Raw genomic sequence first — 19305 nt, forward strand, 5'->3', positions numbered from 1 at the left:
ACTTTCACCCTATGCCGTCTAGTTTCGGACTCCACCACCCTTGGAACAAGACCTTTACTATTAACCTAACCTGTGCTCTTCATGACCTTTATAAACCTCTATAAGGTCACTTCTCAGCTTTCAATGTCCCAGGCAGTTCAGCCTGTCCTGGCAACATGCTTGTAAATCTTTTCTGCACCCTCTCAAGTTTCACAACATCCTTCCGATACAAGGACCAGAACTGCACACAGTATTCTAATAGAGGCCTGACCAATGGAGACAAGCATGACTAATACTTTCTTCACCTCCCTCTCTATTTGTGACTACTTTCAAAGAACCATGTGCAGAGGACACCACTTTAAGGTGATGGCAGAATAACTAATGGAAATGTTCATGCAGTTTGCAGTTTAAAAACGGAATTTTTTGCCTAGGAATGTGGTCGAGGCAGTTTCAAACATCCCAGCTAAAGAGAAAATTTGCAGGCTTCAGAATGAAGAGTGGAACTCGCCAAGTTAATCTTGTGTTGGACATTGGGTAAATTATTAAACATCACGAGCATTACCTTAGTAAAACTTTTGAAAATGGCCTTTTCTCCTTTCAAATATTTAACTGCTAACAGCAGAAAGGTAGAAGAAAAACCTTCCTTTAAAGCTACTGGGTATTGATGCATCACACAAAGTTCAGATACACTGTAGCCCAAGCAAGAACAATCAAAATTCAACCTACAACACCATTCCAACAAACAACAATGATACACCTGTAGGCAGTACTTTGGGAGAAGCTGAGACCTTCGAGTAAAGCTATAATGCAGAAGAGATAACTCGAGTAATTTATGCGTTTAACTATACATTTTTTTCTCAATTGCTTTGGACATTGGAAAGTCAAAAAAAAAAATTCATGTCATTTGTCGGCAACCAGTGGTAAGGTTGTGCAAGCATGGGGCTAGATTGGGCAATTTGTCAGCTGTTCCTGTGGGTGTTTTCCATTTATAAATAAAGCTATGATAAATGAGAATTAGCAGTTTTCTGATTTGGAACAGTTTTCGAGAAACCATTTTTGGTTTATCCACACTGCTTGAGTTGATTTGTTCTAATGTGCAATTATACATGGCATTTACACGAGGAAATAAGAATCTAAAAGGCTAAAGGAATCTAACATTTAATCTTGCTTTTCTCAGTGGGTAGTAGATTTCCTTCAGGTTATCCAACAGAAAGAGATGACTTTCCTCCAAGTTTAACTGTGACCCCTTGGATATAGCTGTAAACACAGTTTCTGAAGACCCAACTGATGCTTTTCTTCTGATGTGGTTCTGACATTATTTCCACCATTCTATGATGGCTTTATAATCCTACTGCACCATTGAACTAAAAGTTCTTGTGTAATATTTGTGCAATCTTTCTCGTTATGCGAATTATTTTACTTTGTAGTTCCTCAAAAATTGTATACAATCAGTTAGTCTTAATGAGATTTTTGTTGTGAAATTAAATATTGTATCACCAAGATTTGCCAAACATAGTATAAAACTATTGCTACATTCACATTTGACTTTTTTTTTCTCTACAGGTGATTTTCTTCAATAATATTGTAGCCATGGATAGGAGGTTGGAAAGTTTCCTTGTTCCTGTGACGTCTTCTGTAAAAATTGGAGTTTTGCTTCAGTGGACGTGCGTTTCAAATCTCAAGTTCCTGTTGTATGGCTGCTTTTGTCTGACCACATTGAATTCACTTACTAGTAAGTTACATCATTCAATCAAATTGTCAGATTTAATTGCAATAGGGACACATTTCTACAGAATTTAATTCAGTCTAGTTTGTACTGCATGAATTATTACACTTGGTAGCATTCAGTTATTTCCTTGCAGCTTTTATGTTCTTCAACCTGTGGTACCTACTTTAATTATTTATACAGCCGGTTGCAGGATATTTGAAGAAAAAAATGCTATTGTGTTTGTAAGGAAAGGCTATGGAAAACAGTTGATAATAACGCCTAGGTGTCTTCATACTGGTCTTTATATTCAGTGCATCTGCTAGTTTCGTGCATATATTCATAATGAGCTGTTGATATCTTTCAGCATTTTTAATTGCTCAGATATTTGTGTTTATTCCTCATGTCTCAGCATTCCTTGAATTAAGGCAGTGCATTGTTGAACTGCTTCCAGCATTCTACCACTGCTGTTATGCTGCCCCACAGCTCTGTGAGCCAGTAAAGAAACTTGTTCAATGAAAGCACATTTGTAGTATACTGCACATGAAAAATTTAAAATGATTTTTAAGCGGCTATTAGATAGGCAGATGGATGATAGGATAAGGTAGAGGTGGAGGTTAGACAGACCTTAGGTTAAGGGTAAAAGTTGGGCACAACATCATGGGCCGAAGGGCCTGTACTGTGCTGTACTGTTCTGTGTTCTGTGTCCTATAACTAGTAGACACGTCTGATAAAATGAGTGATAAAGCTACATTTGTGTAATGTTCATTTGGATCCAGGAGTTCTTTAACAATGTAACATTGGAAGCCATTTGATTCATTGATGCATTAGCTTGAAGCAGTGAAACTTTTAAACAGGAATCTTAAAAATCAAAGTAATTTTTATTTTATCTGTGTGGCATTATGGAGGGGAACTGCAATGATACGGAAAAATTGGTTTGAAGATACTGGAAGGCCTTCAAAAATAATCAAGTCTTGTCTACTTTTGAGTCTTAGTTTTAGATTTGTGAGGGCCAGAAACGTGCTGTGTGATTGACATATCCTATGTACAGTATTCTTTTATTATTGGTTTGTGTCATTTCAATATTATTATTTGTCAGTGTGTTTCTGCTTGAATTTATTCAAAAGCGCATCTGTTTCCCAGGGGGAGAGACAGTTGGGTGTAATTTCTTCATGCAGTTCAACTGAAATGATGAGAGTGGATACTGTTCTAAATATCACACTAGCTCATTGGGAAGTGTGCAAGCTGTTTAACCTCCATGTTCCTGATTACTCAACTTGAGATTGTAAACATGATACAAACCAAAGATGAAGTGTCAGGTCCTACCAAATTGAATATGTTGTGTTCATAATTCATTTAGTTCTGAGTTTCAAATATGTTGTCAAAAATATTTTGCCTCGGAGTTAAATGAAAGAAAGTTATGAAAGGAATCATTTTGAATTGTAGTTTATATTAATGTTAGCGATGTTTGCCGTTTTGAACTAAATTATCAATTGCTAAAAACTTTGTTTTATTCTTGGATGTGCCGTATGTATTTCTCAAACAAAAACGTATCCATCCCTGTAGGCAAGTGTTTTTAAACCTATTTTATTGCATAAAAAGAAACTCATTTGACACTTGTCTAATTATTCTTCGTATGAAAATTGATCAATTTTTGTTAAACCCTAGCAATTGCACATATATAATCAGTCTACTTAAGTATGTGAATTCCGTTGTTGAATTAAACGTCAGTTTGTCAATTTAATAACTGAGGGATATTAAATTTATGTCTTTGGGTATTTGGCAGGTGTGCATGAAAGCTAAATTTGTATTATTTGAGCTTGTAACATAAACTTCACTCAAACAAAGGAGTGTTAATGCTCTATGTTAGCCTCTCATTGTGAGGAACTATATTTCACTTTAATTTTATGTCTCTGATCTATTCACAGAGATTATTCTTGACCTTTTTGCCTGCCAATTTCACTCAGCCCACTTAATTAAGAAGAAAACTTTATAGATAATAAAAGGAACACACTCTTTTTGGAGGTTTTACATTTGTACAATTTTACATTTGAAGTACCCTTCCCAAGTGACCATTTTTCATACGTGCAACGAGATGATGAATATTGGTAGGCTGTTTACCTTGACCACAGTCGTATTTTAATGCGAATGCACCGGTGATTGTACAGACTCACTGCTACTCTTCTCTCCTTTCTCCCCCCCCCCCCCCAAAAGCCCTGCTGTCTCCCTGGAACTTTGGACTTGAACATTGATATTTGTTGCTAAGCATTTTGGTGCAAGTATCTGTTGCCTTTTGTTTTATTCCAGTGTCAACAGTAGCAATATCTAATCAACTGATTGAATCATGTATATAATGTTTGAGGATTGGTGTTGACACATTTACTATCACTTGGTGGTTGCCAGCTGTCAGTACGTGGCTCAGAAAATTATACTGGATTAACTGTTTGAATACTATATCTCCAAAAGCCCATATTTCAAATGTATAAGCTGTAACTACTGGAATTTATGCATTTCAGAAATAAATTAATGTAACTGGAGTTTGTTGAAGTGTCATAGAGAGCCTTCAAGGTACAATGTCTATTGAATGACTAATGCTATTTTTCAGTGGTACATTTTAAGTCCAAGTGAATTATAACTTGTCGGTTTCAAGCAATATAGTCCTTTGTAGCAAGAAATTGATTTTGTGGTTTAAATTATGGAAAAAAAAAAGTCAAGCACATTTTTCTTTATAATAAAAGTGTACTGGTGACCCAATGAATAATTTGCTGTGTTTAGTCTTTGTGAATTAACGGCAAGAAATGAAAAGAGGAGTTATTTTGCTGTGTGTTGAGTGTCCCAATTTTATTTGCCTTGTTCGAAACCAATTTGTGTTTACTAGAAATATTTATCTACTCAGGAGCAAAACAAACATCACGTGCACATATATTTTTCATCATGTTTTCTGCCCCACATTAATGACAGTGAACAAAACGGAAAATACAATTGTCTCGGGTTTGTCGAGTCTCATCTCCAAACACAAGCATTGAATGTTGTATCTGAGTTGAAATGTCAGTCAGTCAGTTTAAATGAACAATAATAATCTTCCACATTTGTTTTGTAGTATTACTTTTGCTGTGAATGTATTTTATTGTTTTTTTTCCCAAGTTTAACATTTCACAGTACAATTGCACATTGATTTATACACAAAGCTGTAGCTTGATGAAATCTTTTCAGGTCAGCCTGTACCCTGAGGCAATTTACTGAGCTGACTGCGTGCACTAGGAGGCTAGTTACACTGAATGTAACTGGCATGGTTTTTATTGGCTGTTTTAAAGAATACATTGCAGAAATGTTAATGTATTGCAGATACATGCCTGATCAACACTTGAAATAACTGAAAAAGTACGAGTGGGGAGATGTGTTGTATTTAGATTTCCAGAAGGCATTCAATAAGGTACCATGCAAATAATTTGGGAAAAGAGCCCAGGGTGTTGGGGGTAGTATTTTGAGGTGGTTAGAGAGTTGGTTAATGGGCAGGAGACAGTGATTAAGGATAAGAGGTTTTTTCAGGTTAGCAACCTGTAGCCAGTAGGGTGCCACTGAAGTCAGTGCTGGGACCACAACTGTTTACAATATATCGTTATGATTTGAAGGAACAAAGTCAATGTAGCCAGACCTACAGTCAACACAAAAATGTGCGGAAAGGCAAGTTTTAGGAGAGGTGCAGGCAGTTTTCAGAGAGAAGTTTGAAAAGTGAAGTGGGCAGCAAGTTGACAAATAGAGTATAATGTCAAAAAATATGCAGTTTGTTTTGGAATGGAGAACTAACGAACACTTTTATTTAGATGAAAAATTTCAGAAAGCTGCAACACAAAGGTACTTGCGACAACTTGTGCACAAAACATAGAAAGCTAGTACACAGGTGCAGTAGCTAATGGGGAAAGGTAATGGAATGTTGACTCTTAATTCAAGAGGGTTGGAGTATAAGAGTAGGGATGTCTTAATGCAATGTACAAGATGCTGGTGACACCACAGCTAGAGTACTGTGAACAATTTTGGTCACCTTATTGAAGAAACTATAATATTTCATTGGAGGCTGTTCCAAGAATGTTCGCAAGGATGATCTCCAGAATGGAGGAATAAGGTTGAGACTCTACTCATTGGAATTTGGATGAGAGGTGATCTCATTGAACCATATAGAATTCTTTAGGAGCTTGACAAGGTAAGTGCTGAAATATTGTTTCCCCTGATGGGAAAGCGGAGAGGGCATAATCTCAGAATGAAGGAGACCACTTTAGGCGTAACATGAGGAATTTTCTTTGAAACTCTCCCACAGTGAGCTGTGGGGGCGAACTGTATATTTAAAGCAGTGATAGATGGATTCTTGATCAGGAGGGAGATCAAGGGGGAAAATGCAGGAAAATAAATATGAGGAGTGTCAGATGAGCCACGATCTAATTGAATGGTGGAGCAGTCTCAAGGGCCAAATAGCCTATTCGGTTCCTGTTTCTTATGGTGTTGTGCTCCTGAATATTGCTGAGCCTCTGGCAGAAGCTGTTTCATGCAGATTTAAATATCATTGGGGATTCCATAGAGAGGGGTTTTTTTTTCAACAAAAAAGGCTTCTAATAGTTGTTACATAATATGTCGATCTGATAGAACAATGTGAATAAAACTCTTTACGTTCCTTTGTTTAGAATACTTGATTTCACCACCTAACGCCAAAAAAAGTGCTTCAATGATTTGTCTGTACCTGTCTTGTGTCTTCAGTACAGAGAAAGCAGGGCAATAAATGAGAGTGCACAAAGCTGTACAATGTTGGAGAGAAATTGAAGAGAATTGTAAACTGTGAGGATTTAAATTATATTCTGTTCGATGATAAGGAGCTAATACAGGTCAGTGAGGCAATAAGTCACCTCTAGGCAGTTGACCAGCGTTCCCTGTGCAGTGGAATTTTGAAGAATTTCTAGTTCCTAGAGCGTGGAGGTTTAAAGGCTAGCAAGGAAGGCATCTGGGAAATGACAAAAAATGAATTTTAAAGATGGTTCAACCTCCAGCAAAATTGGTGATTGGTATTATAACACTTACATTTCTCAAATCTATAACCTCAAAAGTTGAAGTCTAGACTTTGCATCACTGATAAGCTTGCACAGAGGATTAATTTGACCAGAATATTGTCATCTGAGATGGTGTGAGGCACTCATTGCATATAATTTAAGATGTAGGAATACAATATTTTGCACTTCAAGAAAAATCGTACTGAATATAGTAGTTTTTTTTTTAATTATTAAAAGTGGTGGTGATTGGGAGAGGGGGTTAGGGGAAGCTTAACCATAGGTAGGTCTCCATAGGAGTACTTGTGCATTGAATTTGAATTGGTAGTGGCAGGCAAATAATGCTGATGCTGGAAATGAGAAACAAACTAAAAATATTGCAAATATAACAGTGAAACAGTGAAAGACAAACTGGCAATTGAAGTGGGTACTCTTGAGAACTTCAGATGTTCTCCTCTTGTATGACAAGATATCAAAGTCATTGCCATCTATTTTAATATTATATGAAACAGTTAGAATGGAACACGTCACACTTGGAAGATAATCAACAGGATTATCATGCTGCTGTGAAAACTGGTCAGGGTGCCGAAGCTTGATTTTAAAAGCAGGTTAAATTGTACATGGTTGAAGCATTTGAAACTTCGAAGGTATGCAAGGCTGTTCAATAGAAGTTTGTGATAGATAAAAAGAAAAACTTGCCTTTTACATAGTGTCTTGCCCAAACACTGAAAATCTGAAGTCAGTGAAGTAATTTTATGGCATTGTCATTGTTATACTGTATAAAAAACAGCCAGTCTGCAGTAGTGGGAGCGTATGCAGCCACTGTTCCACCCACATAGAAATATGATTATGATCAATGAGTCCATTATTTTCTGATGTTCATTGAGAGATAAGACCAGGCCACTGGGGATAACTAATACATTGGTTTTGGGATCTCTTACAACTAAGAAGTCAGAAGGAATCTTCTTTTCAGAATTCTTCGAAAGATAGCACATCAGTTCCACATGACTTTTATCCAAACGCTGGATTAGGACTTGAACTCTCAACTTTCTGACCCAAAGATGAGCCTTCTACTAACTAAGCCATAGCTGATGCGTGCTGTAATTGCCAGAGCTGCCCTCATTTCATCTGTTTAGTTTGTATTAGATTTGGAGATCTCTTGTTGTTTTTAATCCTGGCAGGAAAATGTATTTTATAAGGGGAAAGCTGAACCTGTCATTTTTTTTGTAATTAGTTATCAGATTGCAGAAATGTGCTTATTAAAAAGGTGTTTCAGTTAGACAAGATTAATTGCATGGCTGTGTTAGTAGTGCCCCTTCAAAACCACCGAATGTTTTCAAGAAGGAAGTAGATGTAGTTCTTGTGGCCAAAGGGAATGGGGACAAAGCAGGAGTTGGATGATCAGCTTGAGATCATATTGAATGGCAGAGCAGACTGAAAGGACCAAATGGCTTACTCCTCTTGACTGTTTCTTTTTGACCATCTAAATGTTGCATTGTTGCAGTATTTAGTATACACGTTCGGATTTGGTCTGCTTGTATGATATTTTCCACCTTTCAGGACCAGCAAGAAGGAATTTTCATTGACTCTGAAATGATATCACTGCAATACATTTGAATTTGAGATGCAACTGTGCAGGTTTAACATTATAGGGTGTGGCAGCACTGTGAATATGCTGTTGTCTTGAATAATCTGTGGCCTAAACACATGATTGAAGGGCATGAGTCAGATCCTACCATGGAACGGGGGAAATTAAATTCAATTAATTCTTAAAATCCACAGTGAAAGAGCAACCTCTGTATTGCTGCTTGCAAAACTTTAGTTTTATTGTAGAACCCATCAAATTTGTCTTCCATGTCTGAAGGTATTCTACACTTCTGAGCCAGCCTGGCCTTGTACTCCACAGCCACACTAATATGGTGGCCCTTAGCTGTCCTCCTAAAATGGTACAGACAAGCCACTCAGTCGTTTATAGGAAGTTTCCTCAGATACACGAGGTCTTTCATGTCTGCTTGACCAATGTACCAAGCACTCCTGTTATAGTGTTTAGTGCCATCACTAGATTTTTCCAAATCTGGTGCCAAGAAACAATGCCTGGTGAGTTCCCAAACCAGCCTACCCAATAACCAGGCACTGTTAATTCAAAACCCAATTCTGCTAGATCGGACTCTTCAATCACAAGCCCCCAGACTCCTAAAGCAACTCACTCTGAATGTGGTTATAGGAAACTTGCTGACAGGACATTGAAATTCTTTTGTGAACAATGAATCATCCCCGAAAAGGCCAAAAGTATCTGCTAACAAAGCAGAGGAGACACTAATCGACCAACACTGAAAACTCCTTCAAGAAAGGCACCACAGAATGAGGTATGAAAATGCAAAGCTAAGACAGGGAAAGGAGCATATAAACCTACAACTAATCCTCCAAGCATCATGGCCTGTGTGCATGCATTCTACTCTTATGCATGGAACTGGAAGAATTCTCTTGCTCATTATTTTGACTCTATTTTAACAATCCAAGCATGTAGGGAGGCACGGTGGCTCAGCGTTTAGCACTGTTTCCTTACAGCGCCAGTGACCCGGGTTTGATTCCAGCCTCGGGTGACTGTGCAAACTCTGCACTGACATTCTTCCTGTGTCTGTGTGGGTTTCCTCTGGGTGCTCTGGTTTCCTCCTACATTCCAAACATGTGCCTGCTATGTGGATTGGCCTTGCTAAATTGCCCGTAGTGTTCAGGGATGTGTAGATTAGGTGGGTTATAGCGGGGTGGGTCTGGGTGGGATGCACTGAGGTTCGGTGTGAGCTTGTTGGGCTGAGGGGCCAGTTTCCATGCCGTAGGGATTCTATGATCTATTCTATGATCCAGTTGTAAGTCATTAACACAATGTCGCGCTGCATTGAAATGCATCCTACTGCATTGAACTGTGAATAGAATCCCTGGAATGGGGTACATGTTCTTCTGTTACCAAGGTGGTAATGTTACTTTGTTAAAATGAGACATGTTCTGGGTGGCCTGAATGATCTCTGAAACATAACCTGCTAGTTAAGTCTACAATAGTTAATCCAAAACATCCCAACATGTATTATGTGAAAACATGAGTTAGAATGCACTCTAAGGAGTAACCAGGAGAAGATCTCATGGGGCGGGGGGAGAGGAGAGGAATGAAATTGGACAGTTCAGGTATTAATCTGTAGGAATTGACAGGTGACTGCTCCAATTTGAATGTGTACCTTCTTTGTGAATCTCTATTTTTAGGTGATGTCCTTCTGTGAATTTTCTTAGACATTGACATCAGTAGAAATTCTGTCCAGACTAATTCACATTACTACCACTTTGCACAAACCATTCATGCATACCAGATGTTAGTAATTTGCAGGGTATTCATAAAAATATCCAAATTCCATCCCTCATGCCATAAAACCCCAGATGCTGTCAAGTCTGAGAACTGAATCATTCCACCTTAATCTCCTCCATGATCTTGTTGCTTTACATTTATATTTAAACCACACAATTCCTTCCTATGTTTCAACAATTCAAGTATCAGCTACCATATTATACCTTTTTGTGTTTTCCTTCCTGTCCTATTCTTGTGTCTTCTTCTAAACATACTTGCTTGACACTGAAATACATTTGAAAAAGCATTGGCTGCCTTCTGGCTGCTTCACCTAAGTGCCTGTTCTCAATTTGTAAACCCAGGTGGAGTGCTGAGTGAGCCAGTTAATCAGAATGGACAGTCTAGAAGAGCACAAAGTGACTAACTTCACACTTGCAATCCATCAACCGTTGTTTCCCATTCGTGCACCCTATCCAACTCTCTTGAAAACTCCTTGTATCCACTTCACAAAATGTGTTCCCACCCTATTAGATGTCATCATCATCAACAAAATTGGGAACATTACAGTTGGTCCCCAAATCCAGATTTTTGTAGGATGAAGCTCATGTGGCTCCCTCAATCTGACTACTACTACTTCACAAAGACTAATTTATTTGAGCTTTTCAGTAACAGAAGTCTATTGGTTATATAATGCTTCTCTATCTTCTTTGAAACCAGGCACATAGTATCTGTGTAGTTTACTTGCCAATTCCGTTTTCCACTATAAATTCTCCTCCTGTATTTTATTTAAATTCTTTCCACCTGTAATGGGCACATGTTTATCCTTGCTTATGCTTTTCTTTTCATAAATTAACAGAAGCTGTTACAGTCTACCTTCATATTTCTTTTTAAATTGTATTTCCTGTCCATATCAAGTTCTTGGTTCTACTTTGTTGGATCCTAGACCACGTGCTTCAAATTTGTTCAATAACTTTCTGTGTGGCACTTTATCAAATGCTTTTGGGATATCTAAGTACAGTATGTGTGCATGTGGAGACAGCAAGAACTGCAGATGCTGGAGTCAGAGTTAACACGGTGTGGAGCTGGAGGAACACAGGTTAGGCAGCATCCGAGCAGTAGGGAATTTCTGCCTGTTTGTACTGCTTCCCTAGAGATTGTAACTTCGCAAAATTCCTCCCTCTGTCCACCTGCTAGTTCACAGCTTGTACTGGAATGTTTTTTTCTGATTAACCTATTCGATCATTCTCCTCTTTTTTTTATTTTCTGACATCGTCTGATTTATGTTTACACGATTAAATGCTTTTTGTTTAAGTTTCATGTTTTCGTTTTTGGACAATCATGGATGATGGGCCATCTGTTGAATGTGAATGTTTTCTTTATAATGGGAATGTACTCACTTTTCTTTTGATCCAACTTCTAAACTTCTCACTTAAGCTACCTCAGCTTCCATGCCCACATCATTGCCCTTACTTAAGTGGAAGGTTGTAGTCTTAGAGCTGCTCTTCTCCTGCTTTTGCCTCGAGGTGCCTTTACTCTGAGTTCACTAACTTCATGGTGACCATGTGCAAGGCAGGTGAGGCTTAAATTCTGTTTGAATTTTGAGGGAGCAGGATCTGAAAAGTTGCCTGGTTTCAAGCTTGTTGTGGAGTCCACAGGGAGATTCAGTGTTTTATTGCAAAATAATCATCTGAATTTAATTGAATGTGTTGAAGATCTGAATAAAGAGCTGGGCATCCACAGTCAATTAATGGTAAATGCAAGATTTACCTTTGAATTGCTGGTTAGTGTAGCAAATAAGTCGCCTGTGATCTCAGTTCGATCGATATCATAGTTTTGTAATTTCATGCTTTTCACAACATTGCTACAATTCTGCCTGTCCTTGCAACTTTGGTAAATTTGGCTATGTGGTTTTATGCCAAATGGTAGTCCATCGTTCTGGACCCACTTATTGTGTGTAACTGTGATTGTGATGGTACAATGAAGTTATTGCCACTGTAGCCCAAAAGCAAAGAACTGATGTCTACTCATGTCTGGTGTTTATGTCTTAGGAATGGCTGTGAGTCAGGACTAATGGGCTCAATCAGGTTGAGTAAAGAGTTGAAATTTACGTCAGTTCCAGGAGCCTGAAAATATATCCGCATTTGTCTTTCCTGATTTCCACTCTCCACTTGTCCTGCTTGCCACCCCTTTATCTTATTGCCTCACTCCTTTGCCATTTTGCCTGACCCCTTCTTCGCCAGTCCTCTCATGGACAGAGTCGGTGAGAGGAAAGTGTGAATAGAAGAGGTAGTAGCAAGCAGGAGGGCCAAATAGCAAGCAATGAGCAGGAATGTTGAGGGAGGAAATCAGCATATGGAAGGCTTGGGAAAGAATTTTAAAAAGAAACAGCAAGCAGGATGGAGCACTGTTAGGGGAGAGAACTAGCAAGCAGGAATGAGGTGATGAGGTCAGGGATGGAAGGGGCACATCATGAAGTGGCATTTGAGAGGTTCAAAGAAGGAAGTGACGAGTCAGATAGCGAACAGGAGTCAAAATTAAAGAATTGATGTTGCTGAGTTAGTAAGAGAGATTCTGGTCTGTTTATTACTGCTGATTTAGTCATTCAGCAACCAGTTAGTAGAATTATTGAAGAAAAATTGATCTCAAAGACTTTGGACACATTAGAAACAAAAGACTTGGTAAGGGGATTATGAAAAGTTTTGGAGTTCTCGTCCAGATCTCCAAAGAGCCTCAGAAACCTATTTTGTTTTCTTGTGCAACATTTTAAACTGTGGATATTTCAAAATCAAGGGTCAGAATAATTTATTTTTGAGGGCTTCTTTTTGGTTTTAAGAGGCTCCATTTTCATTCTCACTGACTTTTTAAAATTAAATTATCAAATAGTATCACTTGCTGTATTAGGGTTGAACTTTTTGTTTTCGGTTTTCTTCTTCAAGTTAGGAGAGCACAATTATCAAATATTCTAGCGTACAGCCATCTTTATGGATTCCAAGTTAAAAGATTTACTTGTTATAAATCACCCAGTCTCTCATCCCCAACCCTTTACCACAACTACAGCACAGATTCTGACATGTCCCTGTTCCCAAACCCCAAAGAAACGTGAGAGAAGGAGGTTTATTGCAATGAGAATAACTGTGGTTAGGAAAGGTAGTTGTTGTGTGATGAAATCCTGCATGCAGTTTTCAAGCTCACTAGCCTTTATGTGCCAAAAACACGAGACACAACAAATGCTGGTTTCAACTGGGTCTGCTGACGTGGCAAAAATCAAAGTAACATTCGATGGAATTGCATGAGATGACTTCACTTGACCAACCAGCATAACTATTCATGACATGAATAAATTGCTGAGCTGTTTTCCTCTTGACTCGTAACAGCTTTATGTAAAGAAAGCATTAAATTGATTGACAAGCATAGAAGTTGCAATTTCCGCATTTTCCAGCAATTAAAAACGCAAACCTCCTTGGCTATTTCTATTTTGAATCTGTCAAATTGAAACAAAAGTTGTTTTGACTTTAACCATCGCCACCAATTTAAGTTTACTGTGGAATACTTAATGCAAGACAAAATCAAAATAATGTTTTTTTTAAAATTATTTTAATGAAGCGGTTTCAGGACTGCACACGAAGCTAGAAGTCCACTTCAAATGCCGCCATAGTAACTTTAAAATTGAATTCTGGTGATTTGTGGTTTAGCCTATTACCATGTCAATGGTTAGGGATAGTGTTCTCGCTCTTTTTACAAATCTATGATAAGTTTTTAAAATATCTGTTTTTATTTTTCGACTTGTGGTACAGATCTGCACATTGCCTTGATATTGATGCAGACAAGACACAGGATTCTGTGTATGGATGGAAAACATGGAGAAAATGTAAATCTCTCCCAGATTTAGTTGGGTGCTGCTGTTCTTTGTACATCAGATTTTGCATAATTCCTTCCTGTGTTTGCTAACTATGTTCCCATCCCATCTGGTTAGCTTCTGGTGTTTATCTCACTGTCTGCATCGAACGTTAAAAGTAATTGGAATACTGTCCAGTCAAAGTAAATATTTCTAAAACATAGAGAGCCCAACTTAAATTTTGAAGAGGCATTGTTTCAACCCTTCTCCAATTGGCAATGAATTAACATTCAAATTGACATTCTAATCTTTTGCAAAAAAAAAGGAAGCTGACGTATTAACTCTCAAACTCGTTGAACAGGATATTGTGTTTAATTTTGCTCAGGTAATTCATGCAGCCGGAGAGAAACTTTGGGCAGTCCTAAGCCAGTTTTTAATGGGTATCAGTGTGTCTGCGATATTGCAAAGTGGCAATTAGGTCAGAAGTTTTGGCCTGGTGCAGTATGGAAAGCTGTAGTGCTTGGAACAGACTCTGAAAATTCAGACAAATTGTGTTGTGCATGATCTTGAATTTCTGATAAGTACAATTTAAATTGCTGTCTGATGGGTCTAGGTCCGAAACGTCAGCTTTTGTGTTCCTGAGATGCTGCTTGGCCTGCTGTGTTCATCCAGCCTCACATTTTATTATCTTGGATTCTCCAGCATCTGCAGTTCCCATTATCTCTTAAATTTGAATTTGTTGTTTTTGGTTATTATTGGTTGAGTACTTGTGGATTTAAACTTGAGATATGATGGATTGGTTTCATAGTGCAGCAGTGCTATTCTTGAGGAGAAAAATACTTCTAAATTCATGCTGAAAACCAGGTAAAGAACTTTAATTTGGGAGTGCACGATGTCCGTACTGATTGCCCGAACTCTTATGCCTTGCACGCAAATATTCTTGTCGGTAAAACACGGTTATTTTTTGTTTAAAGAGAAGGTAGGCTACTTACTTGATTTGCAAAAGGAAATTGGAAATATTATAATGATAAGTTGTGCATGTTGCTGCCAGCTGGGTTGCTGAACCGCTATGAATGTTTCACATAAATGATCTTGCAGCCAGATAACTTGCGTCTGAATGAGGGGAATAATTTTTTAAAATTCTAGTGGACACTAGGAAAAGATAAACATTCCTTCTGTTTTTGAAGTATTCGCAGCAATGGACCATGAATTTGTCTTCCAGTATAATAAAGCTAAATGTTTTAAAGATAAAATAATGGAGCATTTAGATCCAAACTAAATAATATAGGATGTCCATTTTAACTAGAGTCTGCTTTTCAGTGTGTGGCACTAAATCTTGCCAGGAGTGAGGCCGTAAAAATGGCGTATTTGGATTTAAAGAAGGCGTTTCATACAATTCATCATGAAAGGTAGAAATAAACATCAGTCCAAATATTCTTATAAATAAAAGAAATTAATTGACCAGTAGAATCCAGAGGGTTGTAATGTGGAGGTTTCTAATTTGCTTTGAGATAAGATTGGCAAGGGAGGAAGTGAGGGAGAAGAATGGTCACGGTCAGTTTTACGACTTCACACATGAATAACCTGGCTCGAGCAAAATGGCTTAGTTTGCAGACGATGCCAGGCTCTCAAAGGTAATAGCCTGCAATGCTGAAGAGAATCAATTACACAGACTTCAGAACACACTTGGATATCGGTCAGATTGAATTGCCACCTATGAGGAGAAGTGCACAACTTTAAACGTGGAATAAAAATAAGTCATAAGTGTTTCTCAAATGGATAGAAACAATGTGTACAGTGAATGAAGGAGATCCACAAACTTTGGTAATTGAAGCTATTGCAATCTTTGTTTTGACAGTGAGTGAAGCAAATCAGATTTTGCGGTGTCTTGAAAGGATGGTATTAAGCTGAAATAGTCAGTTAATCCGTTGAGTCCAAAAATGGTTGGTGTATATATAGTTACAACATTATGCCGGGTTCTGGTCACCATTGCCTGTAGAAGGGTATTGCAATGTTGGAAGGATACAAGAGAGGATAACCAGAATAACAATGGATTAGAATGTGAGGAAAGATGATATAAATTGACCAGAGAGTCCCTGGAAAAGGGAAGTTTAAAAGGTGGAGCAAAAGTTGTTACTATCAGGATTCTGAAGGGACTAAATAATGTAGTCTGTGGCAAACCTTGTTTAGACCTGTAAAACTAGAGGGCATGATAATAAAATGTGAGGCTGGATGAACACAGCAGGCCAAGCAGCATCTCAGGAGCACAAAAGCTGACGTTTCGGGCCTAGACCCTTCATCAGAGAGGGGGATGGGGGGAGGGAACTGGAATAAATAGGGAGAGAGGGGGAGGCGGACCGAAGATGGAGAGTAAAGAAGATAGGTGGAGAGGGTGTAGGTGGGGAGGTAGGGAGGGGATAGGTCAGTCCAGGGAAGACGGACAGGTCAAGGAGGTGGGATGAGGTTAGTAGGTAGCGGGGGGTGCGGCTTGGGGTGGGAGGAAGGGATGGGTGAGAGGAAGAACCGGTTAGGGAGGCAGAGACAGGTTGGACTGGTTTTGGGATGCAGTGGGTGGGGGGGAAGAGCTGGGCTGGTTGTGTGGTGCAGTGGGGGGAGGGGATGAACTGGGCTGGTTTAGGGATGCAGTAGGGGAAGGGGAGATTTTGAAACTGGTGAAGTCCACATTGATACCATATGGCTGCAGGGTTCCCAGGCGGAATATGAGTTGCTGTTCCTGCAACCTTCGGGTGGCATCATTGTGGCAGTGCAGGAGGCCCATGATGGACATGTCATCAAGAGAATGGGAGGGGGAGTGGAAATGGTTTGCGACTGGGAGGTGCAGTTGTTTGTTGCGAACTGAGCGGAGGTGTTCTGCAAAGCGGTCCCCAAGCCTCCGCTTGGTTTCCCCAATGTAGAGGAAGCCGCACCGGGTACAGTGGATGCAGTATACCACATTGGCAGATGTGCAGGTGAACCTCTGCTTAATGTGGAATGTCATCTTGGGGCCTGGGATGGGGGTGAGGGAGGAGGTGTGGGGACAAGTGTAGCATTTCCTGCGGTTGCAGGGGAAGGTGCCGGGTGTGGTGGGGTTGGAGGGCAGTGTGGAGCGAACAAGGGAATCACGGAGAGAGTGGTCTCTCCGGAAAGCAGACAGGGGAGGGGATGGAAAAATGTCTTGGGTGGTGGGGTCGGATTGTAAATGGCGGAAGTGTCGGAGGATAATGCGTTGTAGAGGGCATGTTCTGTGCTTGAAGAGCTAAATTAAAACTAACCTCTGAAAATGTGATTACATTGAGCTAGCAGTCAGCTATTGGCCGCCTTTTACCCAAGACAAGGGTCATCAATAAGATTTATTAGGCCATCTTTTTATTAAAAACAAATTCCCCAAAACACACTATTGAGAGTTGCAAGGCACAAATGATTAGAGACAAAAACGTCCACGTGGTCATTGAGAATCTAAAGGCGATGCAGCAGTTTTGCTTTATTTGCTTTAAAACTGTCTTTGTGTTTTTATGACGGAACTATGGAGAAAAAGCAGAAAATGTGAAATACTCAGGAAACAGCTATGGAATTGTAGAGTTAATGATCAGAATTTTACAGGGGCAGGGGATGGCAGACTGCTCACAGGCCCAGAAGGACACCGAACAGCAGCTAATCGAGTGAAAAGCAAGTACAGACCTGCAATGTGTTGTGGGTGGCTGGCTTAACTGGTAAAGAATGGAACTTGTGTCACTCGGAGAAGAAGTCCTACTCTCAGATTGGCTGGAAGTCCCAGCAGAGCCAAGACCGTGGTAGTGGTGGGTGCAGCTGGACTTTCAAGAAGTAGCACTAAGAAAGCTCAATGGATCCTTGGAGTGAGCTAAGTTCAGGGCATAGAGTCTGGTCGGGTGAGTGTTTGAGGGGGATGGTGTCGAAGGGGCCTTTACTTTGAGCTCAAAGGAATGAAGGGACCATTGCTCTGTATTCTAACCCCTTGTCATCCCTGTCCCAGGAGTGTTTTATAGAGGCAGTGTTATGGGAACTTAACTAAAAGTAAACCGAAAGTATAGAGAGTTGGGAGAGTTTTTTTCTCTGTACTCAACCCTGTGCTGTCCTTGTCCTGGTTGGATGCCGTGTTGTGGGAACTTTACATTCAGTTCATTTTCAGTCCAAAAGAGCAGACTGAGCTTTTTTCTGCATTTAACCCCAGACTGTCTCTGTCCCAGGAATGCTTTGTGGGGATGGTGTCCAGGGGACTTTGCATTTTCTACTTGTTAAAATGAGTAGACCCCAGAGGGTTTGACTATCTTGCAGAAAGGGGCAAGGGGGTTAGGCAGTGGGTTTCTGAGAGCAGGCAGAGAGGAAGGACGTATGCATTTCTTTGGGTGAGGGTGTTGATGCGCCTCTGCTGTGCAAAGGGCTCCTTCCCAGTCCTTCCTGCCATGCAAACTGTATTTTGTCATCAATGTCATATTACCCGGGTTAATTGAAATGGCAACAAGCTCAGTGAGCCTTTAGTTATTTCCATGCTCACCCACCTGCCATGTTATGGGATGGGCTTGGGGTAGTTAAAAGTTTGGGCTGGGCACTTGCCCCATGTGATATTACCCCCTTCCCCTATTGTTTAAACCGTGCCCAGTAGGGACAGTAAAATCCAACTCAATATTTTAGGTCTGATGAAAGGTCATCAATGAGAAATGTTAACTCTCTTTCTCTCCACATATTTGTGCATGACCTGTTTGAGCATTTCCAAAATGTTTAATCTTTCAGATTTATATTGAATGTATTGCTCAATAAAGCATCTTTAAAACCAACTTTTAAGAAACTTAAGAGTTATGACTGTTAATTCCGTTGATAAAACACTGCTTCCAACTGCTCATTTGGAATAATTTATCTCAACTAAAATCAAAACAATAATGATCACCACCATAAAATGTGTTTTTCATGCTAACAGGGTTATGTATGACACTTGTTACCATTATGAGCAACGTGAGGAATTTTCCAGTAAAGCTTGATGATTAAACTTGTTTAATTTTACTGTGATGCAGAACAATTGCTGTTGTAGAATGAGATTTTGATTCTATCTCCGAACATTCTGTTTTATCTTTCGTTGTAAATCTCAGTGGGTGCAGTGCCTGAGGCAGATTACTCTCTGCAATGATTTTTGGAGGAAAGCAGGGTGACTGCCTAGCCCACGGTGGGCAGGGGAGGGGATTGATGAAAGTTAGCGTGGTGCCATGAGACTTCCCATTTAGTTTCCAGTGAGCTCACTTCAGGGATCCATTGAGCCGCCTTAGTGCTGCTTCTTGCAGGTCCAGCTGCAGGTCTTGGCTACTAAGGTCTTGGCTCTGCTGGGACTGCCACTGTCTCATCCAGAGCCAATCATATTATGCAGCCCCTTCACCCTGTAGCCTTTCAATTCTTCCTTTGATTCTGTAAA

At 39.6% G+C, this 19305-nt stretch overlaps 1 protein-coding gene across 6 annotated transcripts in view; it reads left to right on the forward strand.

Annotated features, from left to right (window-relative positions):
• The window catches only part of kiaa0319l (KIAA0319-like ortholog), a 99381-nt gene that overhangs the window by 7383 nt on the left and 72693 nt on the right, over positions 1–19305 (forward strand). For all 6 annotated transcript variants that reach the window (XM_048558414.2, XM_048558415.2, XM_048558418.2 and 3 more), the window contains exon 2: positions 1543–1711. In XM_048558414.2, coding sequence (XP_048414371.2) covers positions 1543–1711 — 169 coding nt within the window. The remainder of the gene's footprint in view (positions 1–1542; positions 1712–19305) is intronic.

The sequence above is a fragment of the Stegostoma tigrinum genome, chromosome 24 (genome assembly GCF_030684315.1).
Source record: "Stegostoma tigrinum isolate sSteTig4 chromosome 24, sSteTig4.hap1, whole genome shotgun sequence".
NCBI classification, from domain to species: Eukaryota; Metazoa; Chordata; class Chondrichthyes; order Orectolobiformes; family Stegostomatidae; genus Stegostoma; species Stegostoma tigrinum.